Source organism: Setaria italica, chromosome IX (genome assembly GCF_000263155.2).
Source record: "Setaria italica strain Yugu1 chromosome IX, Setaria_italica_v2.0, whole genome shotgun sequence".
NCBI classification, from domain to species: domain Eukaryota; kingdom Viridiplantae; phylum Streptophyta; class Magnoliopsida; order Poales; family Poaceae; genus Setaria; species Setaria italica.
In genome coordinates, this window is record NC_028458.1 from 2,445,653 (window position 1) to 2,464,600 (window position 18,948).

The 18,948-nt window shown below is 49.5% G+C and overlaps 2 protein-coding genes across 2 annotated transcripts; both read left to right on the top strand.

The window, feature by feature from the left end:
- Positions 1–1,527: 1,527 nt before the first annotated feature.
- LOC101764304 (putative cyclin-dependent kinase F-2) lies at positions 1,528–2,601 on the top strand. The gene has a single exon (XM_004981279.1). It carries the CDS (start codon positions 1,528–1,530, stop codon positions 2,599–2,601), a length of 1,074 nt encoding a protein of 357 aa, XP_004981336.1.
- A 6,271-nt stretch (positions 2,602–8,872) lies between these two features.
- LOC101764708 lies at positions 8,873–10,396 on the top strand. The gene is made up of 3 exons (XM_004981280.3): positions 8,873–9,380; positions 9,472–9,985; positions 10,094–10,396. The coding sequence occupies exons 1-3, from the start codon at positions 8,887–8,889 to the stop codon at positions 10,286–10,288; spliced, it is 1,203 nt and encodes a 400-aa protein (XP_004981337.2). The 5' UTR covers positions 8,873–8,886; the 3' UTR covers positions 10,289–10,396.
- The last annotated feature ends 8,552 nt before the right edge of the window (positions 10,397–18,948 follow it).

The following is an 18,948-nucleotide window of genomic DNA, read 5'->3' on the forward strand; positions in this document are numbered from 1 at the left end:
CACAAGCACCAAGAGAGATGACGTCCTTATTAGGCTCCTTATCAGAAGTCATGTTCATATCATTGTATTATATGTTATTTTCACATACATATTAGTCAAGTTTAGTGATTTATCATGTAATATTGTTGGTGATTATTCAGGCTTCATCATCAAGTTATCCGTGTATTACAAAATTCGAAATTATGAAGAAAGAACTCATAGCAATACCCAGATCATCTTTCATGTATCTTTACAAATTGAAGTTCAGTTATTGTTTTCAGCAGTTATAATTCGAATTCAACGTTTCAGTCAGAGGTCTTTCAGAACCAAGTTTCTGAAAACTAAAACCAAATCCTTTTGCTTTTATCGTACACCACTGACAGAATTTGATAGCAAAAATAGTTCTCTGCAACTGCAATCCTTCAGCAACTGGCAGGTAATTGAGATAGGTGCCAGTGGTAACATTAAAATTAGCAATATATTTTTGCATGTGCTGTCTCTTCCTTGTCCCAGCTTATTTACAGCCCTCTTGGACCTGAAAAACGAATCACTACTATTCCTACAGAACTGAGAACTCGCTACGCTCTGTTACTATTGCAGAGCTTTACCAGTGCGACCCATATTGTGAAACGATTGACCGATGAATGCAAAGTCATCAGTTGTGCTGAAATTGCGCCGTACATAGCTGTGAGGAATAACAGAAAAGGGGGAAAATCCCAAGGCAAAATTCAAGGGCAAGAACAAATCAGTTGTGGCAGTAGCTGTGTTTACTGACGAAAGATATCAAATTCAGGATACAAGTTAACTTTTTCTCGAATATGCAGGAGCAGGATACAAGGTAACAAGGATGACCATGACGACGAGGGCAAGAAGTACTCTACTCCTAGGATCTAGAGTTCTTCCTCTTCAATGAATCCATTGCAGTAGATCAGGTCTACACATAAATAAACTTAGCCACAACGATTGCATTGCCAGTAACTAGTCACTGTTTTAAGTCTGGCAATACATAGCAAGTGCATCTAGACGCTAACAAAGCCATAAGAATTAAGATTGAAGATAACCATCAGATGAGAGAAGGATGCTCCGGGCAGACTCGGCGAAGCGGTACGTAGTGCTTGGGCTTTTCTCCCTTAACTGACGAAACTGACATTCTGAAGAAATGAACACCGAAGGCAGAGCAATAGCAGGTTCAGATATGTAGTTTCTGACAATAGCTTGTGCAGGGAACATGTATACGATTCGTTCTCAGCGAGCACGAACATATTAGTACCTCCGACTCCGATGCTCCGATTGACTCTTCGTGGCCACGCGCCATGGCGAAATTGACTGGATGCGTTACCAGCACGGCATCAGCCAGAGCTTTCCTAATTAGGCTCGAACATCCGCGGATCGCATCCGGCGGTTGCGACGATGTTTTTCTGTCAACTCCAGTCGGACTCACTCCTATCGTAAATACTCGACTTGCCTCGCCCGCTCGACCTGCTCACGTCGCTTCTCCCCCGCCTAGGACGAGCAATCCATCCGCCGCCTCGCCTTCTTCCGCTCGCAATGGCCGCCTGCGTAGAGCCCGCCGTCGCCGTCCGCAACCACGCCGCCGCTGGGATGGCTGGCCTCAAGAGGAGGCGCATCGCCGTCGGCAGCGCGGAGCCGTACGAGGACATCAGCCGCCTCGGCGAGGGGGCCTTCGGCGCGGTCGTCAAGGCTCGCCACCGCGCCACGGGCCGGGTCGTCGCCATCAAGCGCGTCGGCGAGGCCCAGGGCGAGCACGCCGCGCTGCTGCGCGAGGCGCGCTTCCTTGAGGATGCGTGCAGCGGCGGCGCCAACCCGTTCGTCGTCGGCTTCCACGGCGTCGTCCGCCGCCCGGATGCCTTCGACCTCAGCCTCGTCATGGAGTACGTGGGCCCTAGCCTCCAGGACCTCCTCCGCCAGCGCGGCCGCGGGAGCCCGCCGCTGCCCGAGTCCACTGTGCGCGCCGCCATGTGGCAGCTGCTCACGGGCACCAAGAAGATGCACGACGGCCACATCGTGCACCGCGACATCAAGCCGCCCAACATCCTCGTCGGCGACGATCACCGCATCGTCAAGCTCTGCGACTTTGGTCTCGCCATGTCCACCGACGAGCGGCCGCCGTACACGCAGGCTGGCACGTTGTGGTACATGGCGCCGGAGATGCTGCTGGAGAAGCCCGACTACGACGAGCGCGTCGACATCTGGTCCCTCGGCTGCGTCATGGCGGAGCTCATCAACAACGGGAGTCCTCTGTTCCAGGGCTTCTACGGTGAAGGACAGCTCTGCGCCATCTTCGACGTGCTGGGCACGCCTGACGACGGCACATGGCCGTGGTTCTCATCCACGGCGTTCGCCACCGTGGTGATGCCGGAGCTGGACATGCAGCGGGAAAACAACCTGCGTGAGCTGTTCCCTGAATCAAAGGTGTCCAAGGAAGGATTCGAGGTCCTCAGCGGCCTCCTCACGTGCAACCCGGAGAAGAGGCTCACGGCAGCCGCGGCGCTCAAACACCCATGGTTCGACAAGATCGACGTGCTGGAGCTGCCAAAGAAAGAAGAGTTGCCATCGCCGATGCCCTTGCAGCCCAAGAGACGGAGGATACATGCTGTGTGACTGACTTAGATTTCTTTTGGTCGTTGTACGCACGTGTAAATTTACTTTGTTCTTCAAATTATGTTGTACATATTTCCGGCCCTTCTGTGATGTTCAAACACACGAAGTTGCTGAATTTCAGTTGCTTGTGTTTCGGAAGAGGTCAGTATTAAATATTAAACGACTCCTTTTCATGAATTGCTGCTAGAACTTGAACAACGACATTTTGCTGAAAATCTTGTGGGGTCTCGCTTCAATCTGGCAATTTTTTCATAAATTAGCTTAGCGCACACGGACAGTGATCAATACTGGGTCAAAACAACAACTTTACTGAATTATACAAGATATATGCATTTGTGTTCTACAGATTCTGCAAATCACAGATGCATGAAGTTGTTGGATATTCTTTTAGATGCGCGTGTGTTTTTCAAAAGATTTCAATATCAAAATGACTTGCCTCATGAAGAGCTTCTGAAACTTTGACAGTGATTTGAAAATAGATGCATGAATTTGTTGGATTTTTTTTAAACGTGCGCATGTGCGTCAGAAGATTTCAGTATCAAGTTGACTTGCCTCATGAGTCATAAAGAGCTGCTGAAACTTTGACAGTGATATTCATTTTTGCAGGCAACGTGGTGTCTGATTGCTTCAATTTAGTGCATTTGCTTTTGTCTTTTGATAAAACATATAGAAAGAAGATGGATGTAACACTTTTCTGGTGAGTCCAAACTGTAATCTATCAGTTACTAATACTTCTTTGTTCTTCGATATCTGAATTGTTCCTTTTACTAGGTGACTTGTGTCCGGTTTTGTTAGGTGCCAAGATCATATTGTGCGGAATTGTACTGGACTATTGTGCTAGAAATTTGCTAATCGCTGAACTTTCCGAATCCGAAAGACTGGATTTTATTAATGCAAGATAACCTGTTACCTGAAGACTTTTCCATTGACATCCTATTGTGAGGGGGCGTTTGGATATTAAGTGCTAAACTTTAGCAGTGTTACATGTTCGAATACTAATTAGAAGGACTAAACATGAGTTAATTATAAAACTAATTGCAGAACCTTGTGCTAATTCGCAAGACGAATCTATTAAACCTAATTAATCCATCATTAGCAAATGGTTACTGTAGCACCACATTGTCAAATAATGGACTAATTAGGCTTAATAGATTCGTCTGCTAAATTTTAGTGGGGTGTATCCAAACACCTCCTCAGAAGGTGTTCGTTGTGTCTGATTGCTTGCCTGAATGAGCTGTCGAGCACTTAGCATTCTTAATTTGTTTGCTGTATGAATGTACATAACTGTCTATTCTTCTGAACAGGTCATGTAACTACTAGATTACTGAATCAATTTAAGAATTTTTTTTAGCAGAGCCGAATTGAAGCAACATCTACATGCTGATCTCTTATGCATCTAGCCATCTAGTACTACTAGATTCATTGGTGGTGGACTGGTGGTGTCTGCCGTCAAGCAAAGACTATTGCACTGGCCATCGAGCAGCTCATCAATCGGTTTCGATCTGCTTCGCCTATCGCATCTGTTAAGCCTTCCGTGGTGACGAGTCGCTCGCTAATCTCCACCAGCGGAAGCGTGGATTGGATCCACCGTGACGAACTTGCACGATCACATATGACAATAAAGACACTGTTTTCTTGACGAGGTTCGGCCGAAGCCTACATCCCGGGGCATGACAACGGGCGCTCCTCCCCAGTACTGCAACACCGGTCACTCCGGGGTCCCAGCATCATCTGCCTCCCCTGCGAGCTTGTCGCTATGTCGTCATGGTTACAACAGCAGGCCTCCTCTCATATTTACGAGGAGGCTCAAGTTACAAACTATGACATAAACTCTACTCTATACTGCTAAATACAACTCAAGTCCCATCGTAATTGGACTTGTACAAATATTCGACACAATATTTAACAAACTCCACCTTGACGAATATTCCATCATCTTGAAACCGTCATGCGCAAACCTCCATGTACACCGAACTTGAGTTGTCGTCTTTTGCCAGTTCATCAAAAGTTGCCCGAAGAAACATTGCTATCCCCGCAATTCACAAGTTTGTGACTCCATCACCCTTCTCTTCTATCACCACAATAGCTGCCAAGCAAAATTAGATTTCTCTCTAACCATAATAGCTAGCTAAATCTAACATCATGCTCCTACTGACTGCACACATGATACTGATAAGAACCTCATTGTCGCTATTCAAGTCACATGTAGGAATTGCCACATTAGCATTGTAACCTCATTGTCACTATCCAAGTCACATATAGGAATTGCCACATTAGCATTGTTTTTCCGTTACCACCACCATACTATGCCTAGCGCCTTACACCGTAATCTCCTGCAGCCATGTCCAACCAGATTGCTCCAGTTGTAAGTACAGACACCACAGTCTATACTTCCTTCTTGTCCAGCCTTTGAAGCTTCTTCGCGTTTTTCGATTCATGCTTTAGAAACCTGTACGTACATCTCGAATCGATCTGCGCTGTTGCTGATTTGGAAGGACGTAAACTCGTCCCATGCAAACCTGCCTCCTGAGCTTGCGCCGCGTGTTGCCATGCCACATAGAACAACCCTATCAGCCGTCACGCTCCCATGTCATCATCATTGATCCTGTCGTTGGCTTTAGGGAAACCTCGAACATCTCCAGGGTCACATGGTGACAGGGGAGCCTGTGAACGTCTCCGGAGGGTCACACGGATTGTGTTGTGACTGGAAAGTTGGACTCAGGGCCTAGGATAACATCTTCGAGAGATCACATGGGTTTTATGTGATGGAAACGTTAGGCTTGATGTGTGATGGGAAGATTGTTAGATTTAGTCCTATATCGAAAATTGATGGTGGGGAAGCACAACACACACGCATATAGAGAGAGAGGTAGGGGCAGCCCTCACCTATCAGATTTTTTGGGTTAAGTTAGACCTGATACCTTGTTGTTGGTTTCGATGGACGTGGACCTGGTTGAGCGCCAACTCGTGGGTATAGCAGGTCATGCTAGAATCCGCTGCGCAACAGCCTCCCTGCTCTCCATCGAGCTCAGCAACAACTTCGGAATCGGGTCGTGAACGAGCGGCTGGATCCGAGCCGGCGGAGGCGCGGGACGATTTGCGGCTAGATCAGCTCGGGCCCAGCTTTCTGTCGAGGCCCAGAAAATGAAGCCAGCCGTTTTCTCGCAGCCGCAGTCGCGCGCGGCGGCGCGGTTGCCGATGGCGAGCACGCTGCCGTCCAAGTGCAGCAACATGGAGGTGAGCAGGAGAGTGGCGCGCGGGGCGCGCCGCCGGTGGTGAGCCCGTCGTGCAAGTGCTGCAAGATGGAGGCGGGCGCTGCCGCTGCTGAAATCGGAGGAGGTGTCCTTCTGAGCTCTCTCACGGGACGGCGAGGTAAGGAAGCACACGCACTCGCCGTCGAATTGCCGTAATCGTTGATACGTGTTACATGCGTTCGCGTGTTCATGCATGATGCATCTGTGTCGTCTCTAACTCTCTGTCGACTTGTTTTTGTACTGTGTCCTGAGTGGCAGGCTGGCAGCCATGCATGAAGTGTTTTTACTTTCTTACTGTGATGTGCAGTGTATTGAAAGAATTGTACGTTTATATGTGGGAAAATAAGAGCAATTTTGTGTCAGAAAAGGAGAACAAAATTTGGAACCATGCGTGCAAACATTTTGGCGTCCGGCAAGCTGATCTGGATTCTGCAGTGGGAAGAACGGAATCCGAAAAGCGAGATCCGAAGTTCCCTTGACTTGATCAGCAGTTCAGCACCCGAACTCATCGCGCGTGCGGACTCGGCGATTCAGGCGGCAATGGCATACGATAGACGTCACGTGGACTCTTGCTTGCCATCGACAGAAACGGCAGCGGCTGGCGAGGCGAGGCGGAGGCGAAGCCTCAAAGAAAGTCGGCGATCACACAGCTGGGAGCCTGAGAGCCCGAACTGAGTATTCTGATTGCCACACGCACGCCCTTCCAGCCGACCTTCTTGAGCCGCCGTACGTGCTGCTCTGCACAGCACACCGTGCGCGCAGGCTCGTCAATGGAGGCGGCAAGTCTGCAACGAGTTAAACCTGTACGCTTCAAAATCGTCGTAAAATTTGCGCGGCATCTGGACGTTCCAGGCGTCTCCTGTAAGGCTGTAACTATTCCCGGCGGCGGCAAAGGCGGCGGTGGCGGTGGCGGTGGCGGTGGGCGAGGACGACGCGCCGGCGCGGCGAGGCCATCGGCATTTACAACCCGTGCGCTGCGCGTCCGGGGCGGAAAATCCCAGCCGGAAGCTGGCTGATCTGCATCGGTCGGAGGCGCCTGCGTTCCGCGCGGCACACTGCCGGACGGCACCCCTCAGCAGCCAGCGGGCGGCGGCGGAACGGCAAGTGCCCGCGGCGACGGGGAATTGGGGGACTGGGGGTGGACGGTATTTCATCTACCGTCCACCCCTAGGGTCATCGGAACCGTCGAGTCGTGAACGAGCGGCTGGATCCGAGCCAGCGGGAGGCAGGCGGGAGCGTTGCGCGGGCCGATTTGCGGCTACATCAGCTCGGCCCAGTTTAGCTCTACGACTCCTCGGAACTAGCTTTGAATCTTCTTCAGAGAAGGCCAAGAGCCCGACCGACGCCGAATCTTGGTAACCCGCCGACTCAATCATGTTCGAAATGCACTCAATTCATCTCTGTTTTTTTCAGAAGAATTTTCCTCGGAAGATTTCATCAATGTTTTGATTTCTCGATCATCCCAGAGATAGATGTGGATCGAGAGACGTAGTGTTTTTTCTTCGTGTCCCCTCGGACTGCGGCAGCCTGCAGCGGCCACCGGCGGTCGCCGTCGGTGGATGCTGTGCTCTGCTCCCTGGGCACCACGGGCATCTCCGGTTGAGCCGCAGCCGTGTCGGCGCGCGTGGGTGGGCTCGTGAACCTGGCAGCGGCTCGAGATCGATGCACGGCGGCGGCCGGGGAGAGCGGAGGTCGGCGGCGGGATCAAGCTCGCCGGCCTGGAATAATTGCAAAAGACCCCTAGATTGGATCGCGATCCGTTTATTTAGACGATGCCCGCTAATTTGGATCGCGATAATCGCGATCCGAATATTTGCAAAAATACCCCTGGTTTGGTCGGCGGACTCTCGGCTCCTCCTCCCGCTCGGCCGCCCGCCCGCCGCCGTCCTCCTCGCCGGAATGCCCAGGCCCTGTACTACCATTCTCCTGCTCAAGCCGTAGCACCGACCAGCTCCAGCCTCCACATACATGATACATCTCACCCGTAGCGAGGACCGGAGCGGCGCGCGCGGTGATTGGGAGATGCCAGAAAGGCTGCGATTGAGCTTGCAAACCTGTTGGAGCCTGTCCAGGTTCCCGATCCACAATCCCTCTTGGCTGACTGCCTTCTCTCTGTCTCTGGAGTCTGGACATGGCTTTGGGCGTCACAACGAAGAAGTGAGATTGGCAGAAATACTTGTGGGGTTCTTCCAAGATAGAGCTGAGAGCGATGCGCGTGTGCTCTGCTCCCTCCCTTGATCTGCAGCCTGCAGGTGCTTGTAGAGTCGGAGGGAGGTCGAGGAGGTCGGTGACGCGCCTCGAATGCGGCGGCAACCGCGGCGTGCTCGTGGCCGATCTCGGCGCCCGCTCGTCTCAACCAATCTTCGTCTGCAGGCGCGCATCGTTGGTTCTAGCTGTCGAACGAATGCACCTTATGCTGTGACGCTATGCACTATGCAGCCTGCGGGTCTCCATGAATCCAACAGCGGCCTCAAGTGTGTGACTGCAGGTAAACAAACTTATCGGACCGTTCGCTTCAGCTTATTCAGCTAATTTATTAGCCACCAAACAGTGTTTTCCTCTCACAACAAATCAGTCGTTTCAACTTTTCAACCGGCTTATAAGCCGAAGCGAACAGGTCATCATCACTAGAGACTGGCTTCGTTTTGCAGTCGGACTGCTATCTCGATGATGTGTTTCGTGCTGCACTTTTATCATCAGAAGAGTGGTGTTAGCCTTCGTTTGGGTGGGCCGGAGTCGAAGACAGACTGGTTTGCATGGCCCACTCACGATGGGACGGCCCATACACCTTTCACGGGCATGTTTATTCCAGAGACAGTCGATCGATCAACGGTCGAGATTTTCCGACGGAATGATAATGATGATAGATGAGCCATCCAATCCAACGACTCTTCTCGCTGTAACGGGATTTGATACAACACCCAGGTCGGCGCTGCACGTAGAGGACGGCGGAAGGAAATTCGTTTCTTCACGTCGGCGCCTCCAGCCATCATCCCCAACAGCTTTATTCCCTCCCTCCCTCGCGATCATCATGCAACGCCTGGCCCCTGTGCCAGCCCAACCCTTCGTGCGCGTCCCCTCCACCTCTGATCTGTCCCATTATTTTTCTCCCCAATCCTCTTCTTCCGCGACGCCCCCCTTGATCACTTCCGATCCGATTGGTCATTGCATCCGCGTTGAGCGCGCGCGCGCGCTGCCACCTCGCCGCATGAGACCTGCCGCGCCGTGCGCCGCCGGTCGCCCTAGTAGCCGTCGCGAGCTGGATGAGCCAGCAGCTACCGCGACGATGAGGATCACGGTGCGGACGCTGCGCGGGGAGCGGGTGGCGCTGGACGTCGACGGCGTCGCCACGGTGGCGCAGGTCAAGGGCATGGTCGCGGCCAGGGAGGGCGTCGCGGCGGACATGCAGCGGCTCTTCTTCGCCGGCCGGCACCTCGACGACGACGCACTGCCCGTCGCGCACTACGGCGTTCGGCACGGCTCCGTCGTCTTCCTCAGCCTCCGCCTCCGCGCCGATTCCTCGCAGTACGTACGCACCCGTTGCTCCAACGTAGAACTCCTTAACTTGTGATGTCTGTGGCATGTTCGACTGATCGATAGATCGTCGACGCGGAAGGCAGGAGATGCGTAACGTGCAAATGCAGCCAGAACAACAACCTGTGACAGCGAGGCAACTGATCGATCAGCAACAGCAACAGCTGATTGTTTTCGATGGCGATGGCCACCACGAGGCCGCGAGAGGCCGTGGCGGCGGCGAGGAGGCCATCATCAAGAGGAAGCCGGTGTCGCGGCGCTCGCTCCGGAAGATCCTGTCGCGGCTGCACGTGGACGTGTGGACGGCCCAGCACGACGCCAAGTTCCTGGACCTGCTGCACCGGCACACGCGCGGCGGCGGCGGGGACAGGCGGTCCGTGGGCGACCTGACCGCGGACGACTGGCGCGCCATCCGCGCCGAGCTTAACGCGGCGACGGCGTCCGCGTTCCCCGTCGACGAGCTGCAGCGGCGGCTGGCCGAGTTCCGGCGCGAGTTCAACGCCGTGAGCCGGATCAAGGAGCACCACCGGTTCAGCTACGACGCGCGCCGCCGGGTCGTCGTTGCCACGGAGGCCGAGTGGAAGCGCTACGTACTGGTACGGTCGGTGCTGATCAGCTGATCGCGACACGCGGATTCTCTGATACTCTGAACGGAAACGAACGATGCGTTCTTCTTATCTTTGGTTGGTTTGGGGGTGTTTCAGGAGAACCCGGGGGCGGTGGCGTACGAAGGGAAGAGCCCGCACTTCGGTCGCCTCCGTGCGATCTTCTCCGGCGTTGGCGTCGGTGGTGCGGAGATGCGTGGCGCGCGCGGCGTGGCCAAGCAGTGCCGAGAGTCCCGGGCGAAGAGATGCCTGGGCAAACTGCTGCGAAGCTTTGGGCTCCGATGTAAGTTGTAAATATATTTTGGACACGGTAAGTGGTGTTGTGTTAACACTTGGGCCAACCCAAATCGTATGTACTAGCATGGAGAGGCACAATTCCAGTCAGCTCGAAGTTTTTCCTTCTTTTTATGCCGGACGACCCCGGAATTTCGTTCCTTCGTCAGCAACGGAATTACAAGTTTTTTTTCGGGAAAAAAAGAAATTACAAGTTTTTGAGACCAAGTTTTGTAAAGGACATACTTGCACGGTCCTGTCCGTTCTGCTAGTACTTTCGACCCTTTTTAGTTCCACACAGGTTTGTCAGGATTCTAACAAAAAGAATGGAGAATGCACACGTACACCCCACTGTGACAACAGACAACCGACGTGGCAACCAAGTAACAAGAAAAACTAAAATTATCCATCCTTGCATAATATCACGATCGTTAGTTGTAGGATCAAATGATATAATTTAAGCAAACATATCGAGAACATTTCTTCTAGAGAAAAGAAGGAACAAACATAGGTGGTGGACGCCAAATTACGGTTGCAATACATATATACTTATCGCCCAACAATATTAGCATGTGTCTATCTATAATTTATGTGACAATTCAAACATAGAAAATACACAAGAAGAATATATCTACTAAAATCTATGTAACAATTCAAGCAAAGAAAGTATAAAAGTAAGGAATGTTCACCGGTGATAGAGCCTAGCAGGATGCATATGCCCCCTACCCCCACACCCACTCTTGTTCCTTATGTGTATGCGGATTCCTTCTTACAAAGTGTAACACCTCGGGTGTTAATCTTAGGCATCATAAACTTCATTAGAGCGTAATTGAGCATCATGTCAAGCTCTTTAATTGTTGTTGTTGTCCAAATTTAACATTGTGAGGTAACTTAAATTTTGGCCACATAACTGTGGCTCCTGTTAATATATTTAAATACTATATGCTAAATGATGAATTTAAAGCATTTTTGCATAATTTTTGGCTGATGTTTGCTTGTGTTAAAAATTCAGTGAAATTTCAATTTTAACCATTTTTCTTTTTCAATTGTGTGCAACCTGATCAGCTCTGCAGTTGATTCAAGTTCCACTGTGTTATTTGTGGTTTTACCTTTCAAATGGGTATTGTTGGGTAATTTTTAGACACCTGTAACTTGCTCATTGAAGGGGGAAACTTTATTTCAAAACAAATTGCCGTTGGGCCCGCCTGTCATCTCCTCCTTTCTCCCTCCTCCTCCTGCCCATGCCGTGCCCATGCGGCCAGCATCCCGTCGGTACTGGCGATGGCACTGCTCGGCCATCCTTGCTCGTCCTTGTTCACTAGCCGTCAGAGCAAGGCCGATGACTTCCGCGACCTCATCTTTCCCAAGCCGGCTGGCCTCAACTATCTCTCTCTCTCTCACTCATTTCTTCTTCCTCCTCCAGCCGAGGAAACACCGAGCTGAGCAGAGCCTGTCCGCCGGTCAAATCCTCGGCTTCCGCTCCACCATCTTCAAATCACCGCCTCCCACGGCTTCCTGACCTCCTACTCTTCCCCCTCGACCACTCCTTGTCCGCCGCCGTAGCTCCTGGCGCCGGGGATGTCAAATCCCGCGGCCGCCATTACCGTCGGCCCAAGCTCGGGCGCCGCCGCTAAACACCACCTCCCCGGCCTCCTTGTCCCCAACAAGCAGCCAAAACGGGGTCGTGGTGAAGCCCCGGTGCTCCTGCGCCCATCACCGGCCGCTCTCCCTCGCCGTGCCGACCTCCCGGCACCGCTCCCCATCCGCCGGTCTACCGTCGCCCGAAGACCCTGCTGCGCCGCTTCCTCCTCACCGCCGGACCCTTTGCTAGTGAGATCCCCTGCCTCGGCGAGCTGCCCCTTTGCCTCCCGCGCCGCCGCGCCTCGCCATTCCCCGTCGCCGGCCAAGGCCACGGCCGGCCATGCGTTGCCGGCTCGTGCCTGTGTGCGTGGGTGTGTTGAGGGTGAGAGAGAGCGGAGAAGGAGAGGGGGTATGGGAAAAGATTTAGGGAGCCATGTGCAAGAGAACTTTTGATATAAGGGGCTAGATGCAAATTGACCTCAGTTTTCTTTATTCTCCTAGATTCAAATAGCTGCAAACTTTGGAATTGCATAGTAATTTGTATAAAAATGAGAAAAATGCAAAATAAGTTTTGATAGCTTCCTGATGCCATCTAGCTTCAAACAAAAATGAGTGTGTGCATGTCACTATTGTATATTTTTTCTATAATTTATCTTGTGCTACACTTGTTTAATGCATGGTAAATTGTAGGTTGCTCCAAAAATTATGAAACTAGTTTTGTTAGCTTCCTTGCATCATGTGTGTTTCAGATCTGTAACTTGAATACGTGAAATATGTGGTTTTTCTACTGTTTTCAAGCTATCTCTTGTGTGCTGGCTTAATTTTGTTATGTGCATAGTAATTATCAGAAAAATGATAAAATGATGAAACCACTTTTGTTGCTCTAGTTTTTATGTATAAAATCTCTGAAAAATTCTATCCATATTTTTATAGATGATTTACATGCCTTTTATGATTTAATGTGTTTAATTATAACTTAACTTGTTTAATTTGTACTTAAATGTTGAAAATTGATTTTGATGTAAATCCAACTGTCATGGTCTGGTTTTGTTGTCCTTTATCAGTATAATTTAATCATATTCGTTACTCAACCCGTGACTTTAATCTTGCAATTCCATGTTGCTAATAGCTTAATCAATTAAGGGATCCTTTTAAATAATCCTATAGGGTTGTCTAATTGTTTTAGCTTGTTGTTCTATGTATAAATTATATCTTGCAACTCTAATCATCACCTTGCATCACCATATTTCCTTGCATAGTCCTTTTGTGCACTTGCTCAGTAATGACTACCCAGTCATGTTTTAAAATGTTAAGCATTCATACTCACTTGCACTGCATCATGGCTGAGCAAGGAGAGAACGACCAGCTGGAGCAGTCCGAAGACCCGGCCCAAGGTTGGAAGGACAAGGCCTTATTAGTGCTAACACCGAGTAGTAGAAAGGCAAGCCTCAGAGCATAACCCTTAATTTCAGTATTAAATGGTTATTTATTTAAGTATTGTGCATTAAGTTTCTATTTGTTGATTGAAACCTTAGATGCATAGGGATTCCTACTAGTATGTGTAGGCATGCTTAATTAGAATTCGTTAGAAATCGAGTGATTTCCTGTCACTCGCGAGATATAGGACCTTTGATATTTATGGTAAAAGTTACTTAAGAATGAATCAGTGAGGAAAGAAAAATGGAGATCGGGTGGAGACGAGTTTGGTTAAGGATATGACATGGATTGAAAGTAAACCTTCGCCTGTGTCAATTAAGGTCCGAACCATTGTTGGCTGTGCTGATCGAGTTTGAACAGTACTGATTGCATGCCGGGAGTAGGAGGTAGTCGAAACCGGTAAACCTATGTACCTTCGTGTGCGCTAGTAGATTGAGCTTGATATCGTTGTCTTATTCATGTACTAGTCTGTAACTCATGACTGACCTGGGAGGTACGGTGGGGACTAGTACTTAAGAGTCGCGGGGTAGTTCAAATGCTGGCGTTCATGCAGAGAACGGTTGCTATGCGCAGCTTGACGGGACGTGCGTATGTCGTGTGATTAGGTTTACCTTGTAAGGGATAAAATCGGATCGATTCGTTGTACCTCTCAGATAAGAGAACCTTGATCTCTTAGTCACATCTTAGTAAAGAAGTGGAATGAAAATGGAATGGTGATGATATGACATATGTTTATGGTATTCTTTAATGATTAATGTTGTGCACCATACTTGCTCTAAGTTAGTTATGCAAACCTAGTTGGTACTTGCTACATATTAAACTTGAGCTAAAATATTGAAAGGAAGGATCTACTTGTAGTAAGTTTCTTTTGCAGAAAGAAACCTAGCAAACCAGAAGCCTTGCATACTAGTAGTCGGCTAAGTATACGCTATAGTTGGGTAAGTCTTGCTGAGTATTAGTATACACAAGGTTGTTGTTGTGACCCTATTTCAGGTGAGGTTGCTTCCCTGTGATGGCACACCGGTAGGCTCGATGTGTTGTCATCTGCATGTTGTTGTTGTTAGTTTATCGTCTAGCTTAACTTTACCTTTGGTTTTCAAGTTTCTTCTTTTTTGTGTTCAAAAGCTCTGTATCATTCGTGTATTTAATCTCTGTTTGTAAAAGTTAAGTGTTGTACATTAATTTATGTAAACTTTGTGATGTTTGTATCATCTCTGCTCACCTTCGTGTGAAACTTGCGGTGTATTATTTTGATCGAGATATTCAATGGTTGAATCGGGCTTGACCTAACAGACTGTCAGATTACACCATTTTAAGTGCGTATTGACTGGATTAACTATTAAGAGGATGGTTAGCATACTTAAGCTGGTTTAATTTGGGTGGTTTTGCCACACAAAGTGAAAGAAAGAAAGAAAATGCGTGTGTGTGATAAATATAAAGAGAGGGTGGATTCCTTTGTCAAAACCACTTCTTGGTGGTGTTCGAAGTTGTGATGTACAACTTCATCCAGTAGGATCTAAATCACATGGACCTCAATTTACACAGGTACTTTTTGGGCATGTGATACAAGCATACTTGTAGATGTGTGCGTTGGCGTGTACATTTACGTCAGTTGTAATAATGAAAAAAAGTGATTGATCCCCTTATTCCAACCCATCTTACGTCCTAAAGTGTTTATGAGAAGTACAATGACAATATAATCGTGTTATTTTTTGTTAGCTAGTTTTGTCTATCTCCTGTAAGACTGGTTGCACTTTCTACCTTTTCACAAATTCACCATGGTCGGGAAAGGCCTATGCTATGGTCATATAAAGAGCATAGCAGAAATGCACTACACTTAACAAATAGCTTATAACGTTGGACGTAAACATCAATTGTGATCGAACATAATTTGGTCAAAGAAAATGTACAATAGACATATGGCCTAAGCGACGGTGGCAACCAAGCACAAATCACCGAACACCGATTGTGATCGAACATAATTTGGTTTTTGTCATGGAGATGGGCCATTGGACGCGCAGCTCTAGCTGTAAGAATTTTAAAATCTGTTCATCTTAGCTCCAGATTTTTTTTTTAGTGGGAGCTGTGGACATATTAAAGGAATTAACAACTTTTTTTTGGTTTGTTTGAGCTGCAGTGCTGCGCGCGCGCACACCTCTGGCCTGATATTTCGCTGGGAAAAAAAAATCCATCAGCGACAAAAGCGTACACAAAAGGCTATTACATGAAAGCTTGGGCCTAGCCCAAAGTAAAAAAAGTAGGCCCAAGTCTGATCCAGCTCGTAGTAACCCGCCTGATCGATCCATTTAAGTGGCAGTTCGAGCAGCAGGCACACCGACTACGCAGAGTCATCATGGCTGTGATGGTTGTTAGACGGAACGTTTTCACCATCCGCAGTCAAGGCGTGCCCAGGACGACTGTCCCGCCGACGGGGGCACCGACCCGGCGACCCCTAGCCGGAGGGGACGCCTCATGATGGCATTCACCGTTCATCCCATCCAATCATCCATGATCCATTCCATCCACGGTTGCAATCTTACACGCAGACTGGTACACGCGTGGCACATGATTGCTGCTGACGTCTCGAGCTGTGCGTATCAAATACTCTCCAAAGGCCATGTTTAGTTACCCCCAACTCCTAACTTTGACACTATGCAAAAAGAAGATTCCCCGTCACATCAAACTTGCGGTACATGCATGGAGTACTAAATGTAGACGAAATTAAAAATTAATTGCACAGTTTTGTTGTACTTTGCGAGACGAATCTTTTGAGCCTAATTAGTCAATATTTGGACAATAATTCACAAATACAAACGAAACGCTACAGTGTGCTACAGTGCTGGCACAGTGATTTTGCATCTCCCAAATTGGCCAACTAAACAAGGCCAAAGTTTGGTAGCATGTGAACGGTATTCACAGACGGGTTCAGCGACTGATCAGTATCTAGTGATAGGAAGGATGCATGCCAATTGCCAACAGTGTCAGAGACAGGGACCCTGTCCCTTTGGCTGCCTGGCGCTGGTGTTCCTGCTCCTTCACGTCCATTCACTCGTTTTCAGCGATATCGTGCAGCGCTTACGGGATTTGGATACGAGATTTTAAACTTGAGCAGAGTCACATCGAATGTTCGGATGCTAACTAGGATGACTAAATATGAGCTAATTGCAAAACTAATTGTACAAATAGAGTCTAATTCGCGAGACAGATCTATTAAGCCTAATTAATCCATCATTAGCAAATGGTTACTGTAGCACCACATTGTCAAATCATGAACTAATTAGGCTTAATAGATTCATCTCGCGAATTAGACTCCATCTGTGCAATTAGTTTTATAATTAAACTATGTTTAATACTTCTAATTAGTATCAAACATCCGATGTGACAGGCCGCTAAACGGCCTGCATCCAAACAAACAGGCCCTAACTAACCTCTGCTTTTGGTAGGTAAAGCCTCTTATTATATTCCGCTGCAAAAAGAAAACAAATAAAAGGCAAAGAGATGGATGGATCGGTCGAGTGCAGGCGGCAGCCTAGCGGGCTAGCACTAGCGGGGAGCACGATCTGTACAAACCCCCAAGTGATGAATAATCCGTCAACATGTGTTCCAGCTTCCAGAAATAAAAATACTAGTCTAGTTAAGCTGCTGTTCGGACGTCGATCGAGCCGGTACAATGATTGCTCGATCGATCAGCACAGAGTCTTGATTCGCTTGGCTTGCCTGGCCACTACTTCATTCGTTGATGAATGATGACGCGAAAGCTTGGAATCCATTACCAGCAAGCACCAGTAAACCCACACTTAAAAAAAAAAGAGCAGAAAAAAGATTAGTCCTTGATCGCGTTTACCTTTATTTGCTAGCTGTAAACAGCTAGTTAAGCAGATGACATGGCGGCACCCCGATCGATGGAGGTCGTTTTCTCTGACTGCAACGTCTCTGCGTCTGCAAAACCAATGGTATACCGCGCTGAAGGTGGGCCATGCCCCCCCCCCCCCCCCCCGGGGCGACCAATGGAAATCCCCATTGCGTGAACAGTAAACCTGCTGCTGTTCATCGATTTTTAAAAGCAGATTAGCTGCTCAAGCTCCGCCACTGGTATACCCCGCGTCATCATCGGCGTCGCGGCATGGTGGTGCCGTGATGACTCGGTGGCGCGCGCGGAGACGAGCGCGACGGCCGCTGGCTGGCTGGCCACGCCCGCTTGTCCCCACCCGTAGCCCCCGCGTCACCCGCCGTGTACACGTCCCGCGGCCGTAGCAAGCAAGCCAACCCCCGCTCGCACACGTGCCCGCCGGTGGACGGACGGAGCAATCCAACCCCCTCTGGGGTCGGGGACCGGGACGAGGGCCTCGCTCGCGCGAGGGGAGGAGAGGAGGGAGGGGCGTACGAGAGGAAAGCGACGCGGCCCTGGCGAGCGGAGCGAGGCGAAAGCGGCCGGCGAGCGACGCGCGGGCCGCGTGGGCGCCGCTCGTTGGCCGCCCGCCCCCGCACGTAAATTTTTTTTCCGTCAGGCAAAGCGCACACGCACGACGCTTATCCCGCGCGGAAAAGGGGGAAAGCGACGGCCCGCCACGACCGCGGCCGGCTGGGCCACCCTATCCCAATCCCCGGCTTCCACCTCGCCGCGCCGGAGGACGGGGACGGAGCATACTTGCTCGCGAATTAAACTAGGTGCCGTCGTGGCTCGCGGTGATGATGGCGATGATGATTTTGGACGATGACTAGTAGCTAATTGAACCGATTATGAATGAATTCATATAAATAATCCCGTCGACTTTTTTTTGGCTATCGTCCTTGTCCATACAGATTGTGATAAAGAAATCCAAAAGACGTGAGGAGGGGATTGGGCTTTTTTCAAAAAATTTCCCCCTCTTTCTCTTCTAGTGCTTGGTCTAGTGCGATAATGCAGATAAAGCAGAACACCTACTAACTAATCGACACACCAGCACCTACCTACTTTTGCTAGGGAGTTTGCGAGTATACTATCAGTAGAGTTTGCAAAGCTGGATCAGCGATGTGCACGCTGGGAACGTGGTATTGCGCAGCATGCGTTTTCGTGCCATGCGTTTCAGTTGTCTAAAATTGGCTCAAACTGCACTCATCCTGTCAAGTCATTAGTTCAAAATTCTAAAGATATGGGCAGATTTTTCATGATCCTGTGCTTAATTTGACCGTCACACGTGTTTTACTAGTCCTTAGCTAGGCGACAAGAAACCAGAGGAGAAAAGGCGAAGAGAAGATTCTCCATCAGCATCCCAATTGCTTTCACTAGAACGTAGGGATTTTACAAGAAACTCACAGAATTCGGTCCGATTTTCATTTTATCCATGTAGCATAGGATTTAGGAAAGAATCCAGCATCCCAATTCCCAAACTCACAGCCGAACCCTTTCACCAGCCAGTTATTACCTAAACAGCCAACGAGTGCTGCAACTTGCAAACTGGAAGTGTCCAGCTGCTGCAGTCACGAAACATTCGGGCGATCTATCGATGGAACTAAACAAAGCTCCCACCTCAATCTCCAGGTGCGCGGGGAGCCAGCCCAGGAACACTGACCCAGCCTCGCCGGTCACCGGTCACCACCACACCCTCCCCACCCCCACACACTGCGTGTGCATGCACTGAGCTGAGAAGATGAGAACTTGGCGGATTCCCCCCGACAGCTAC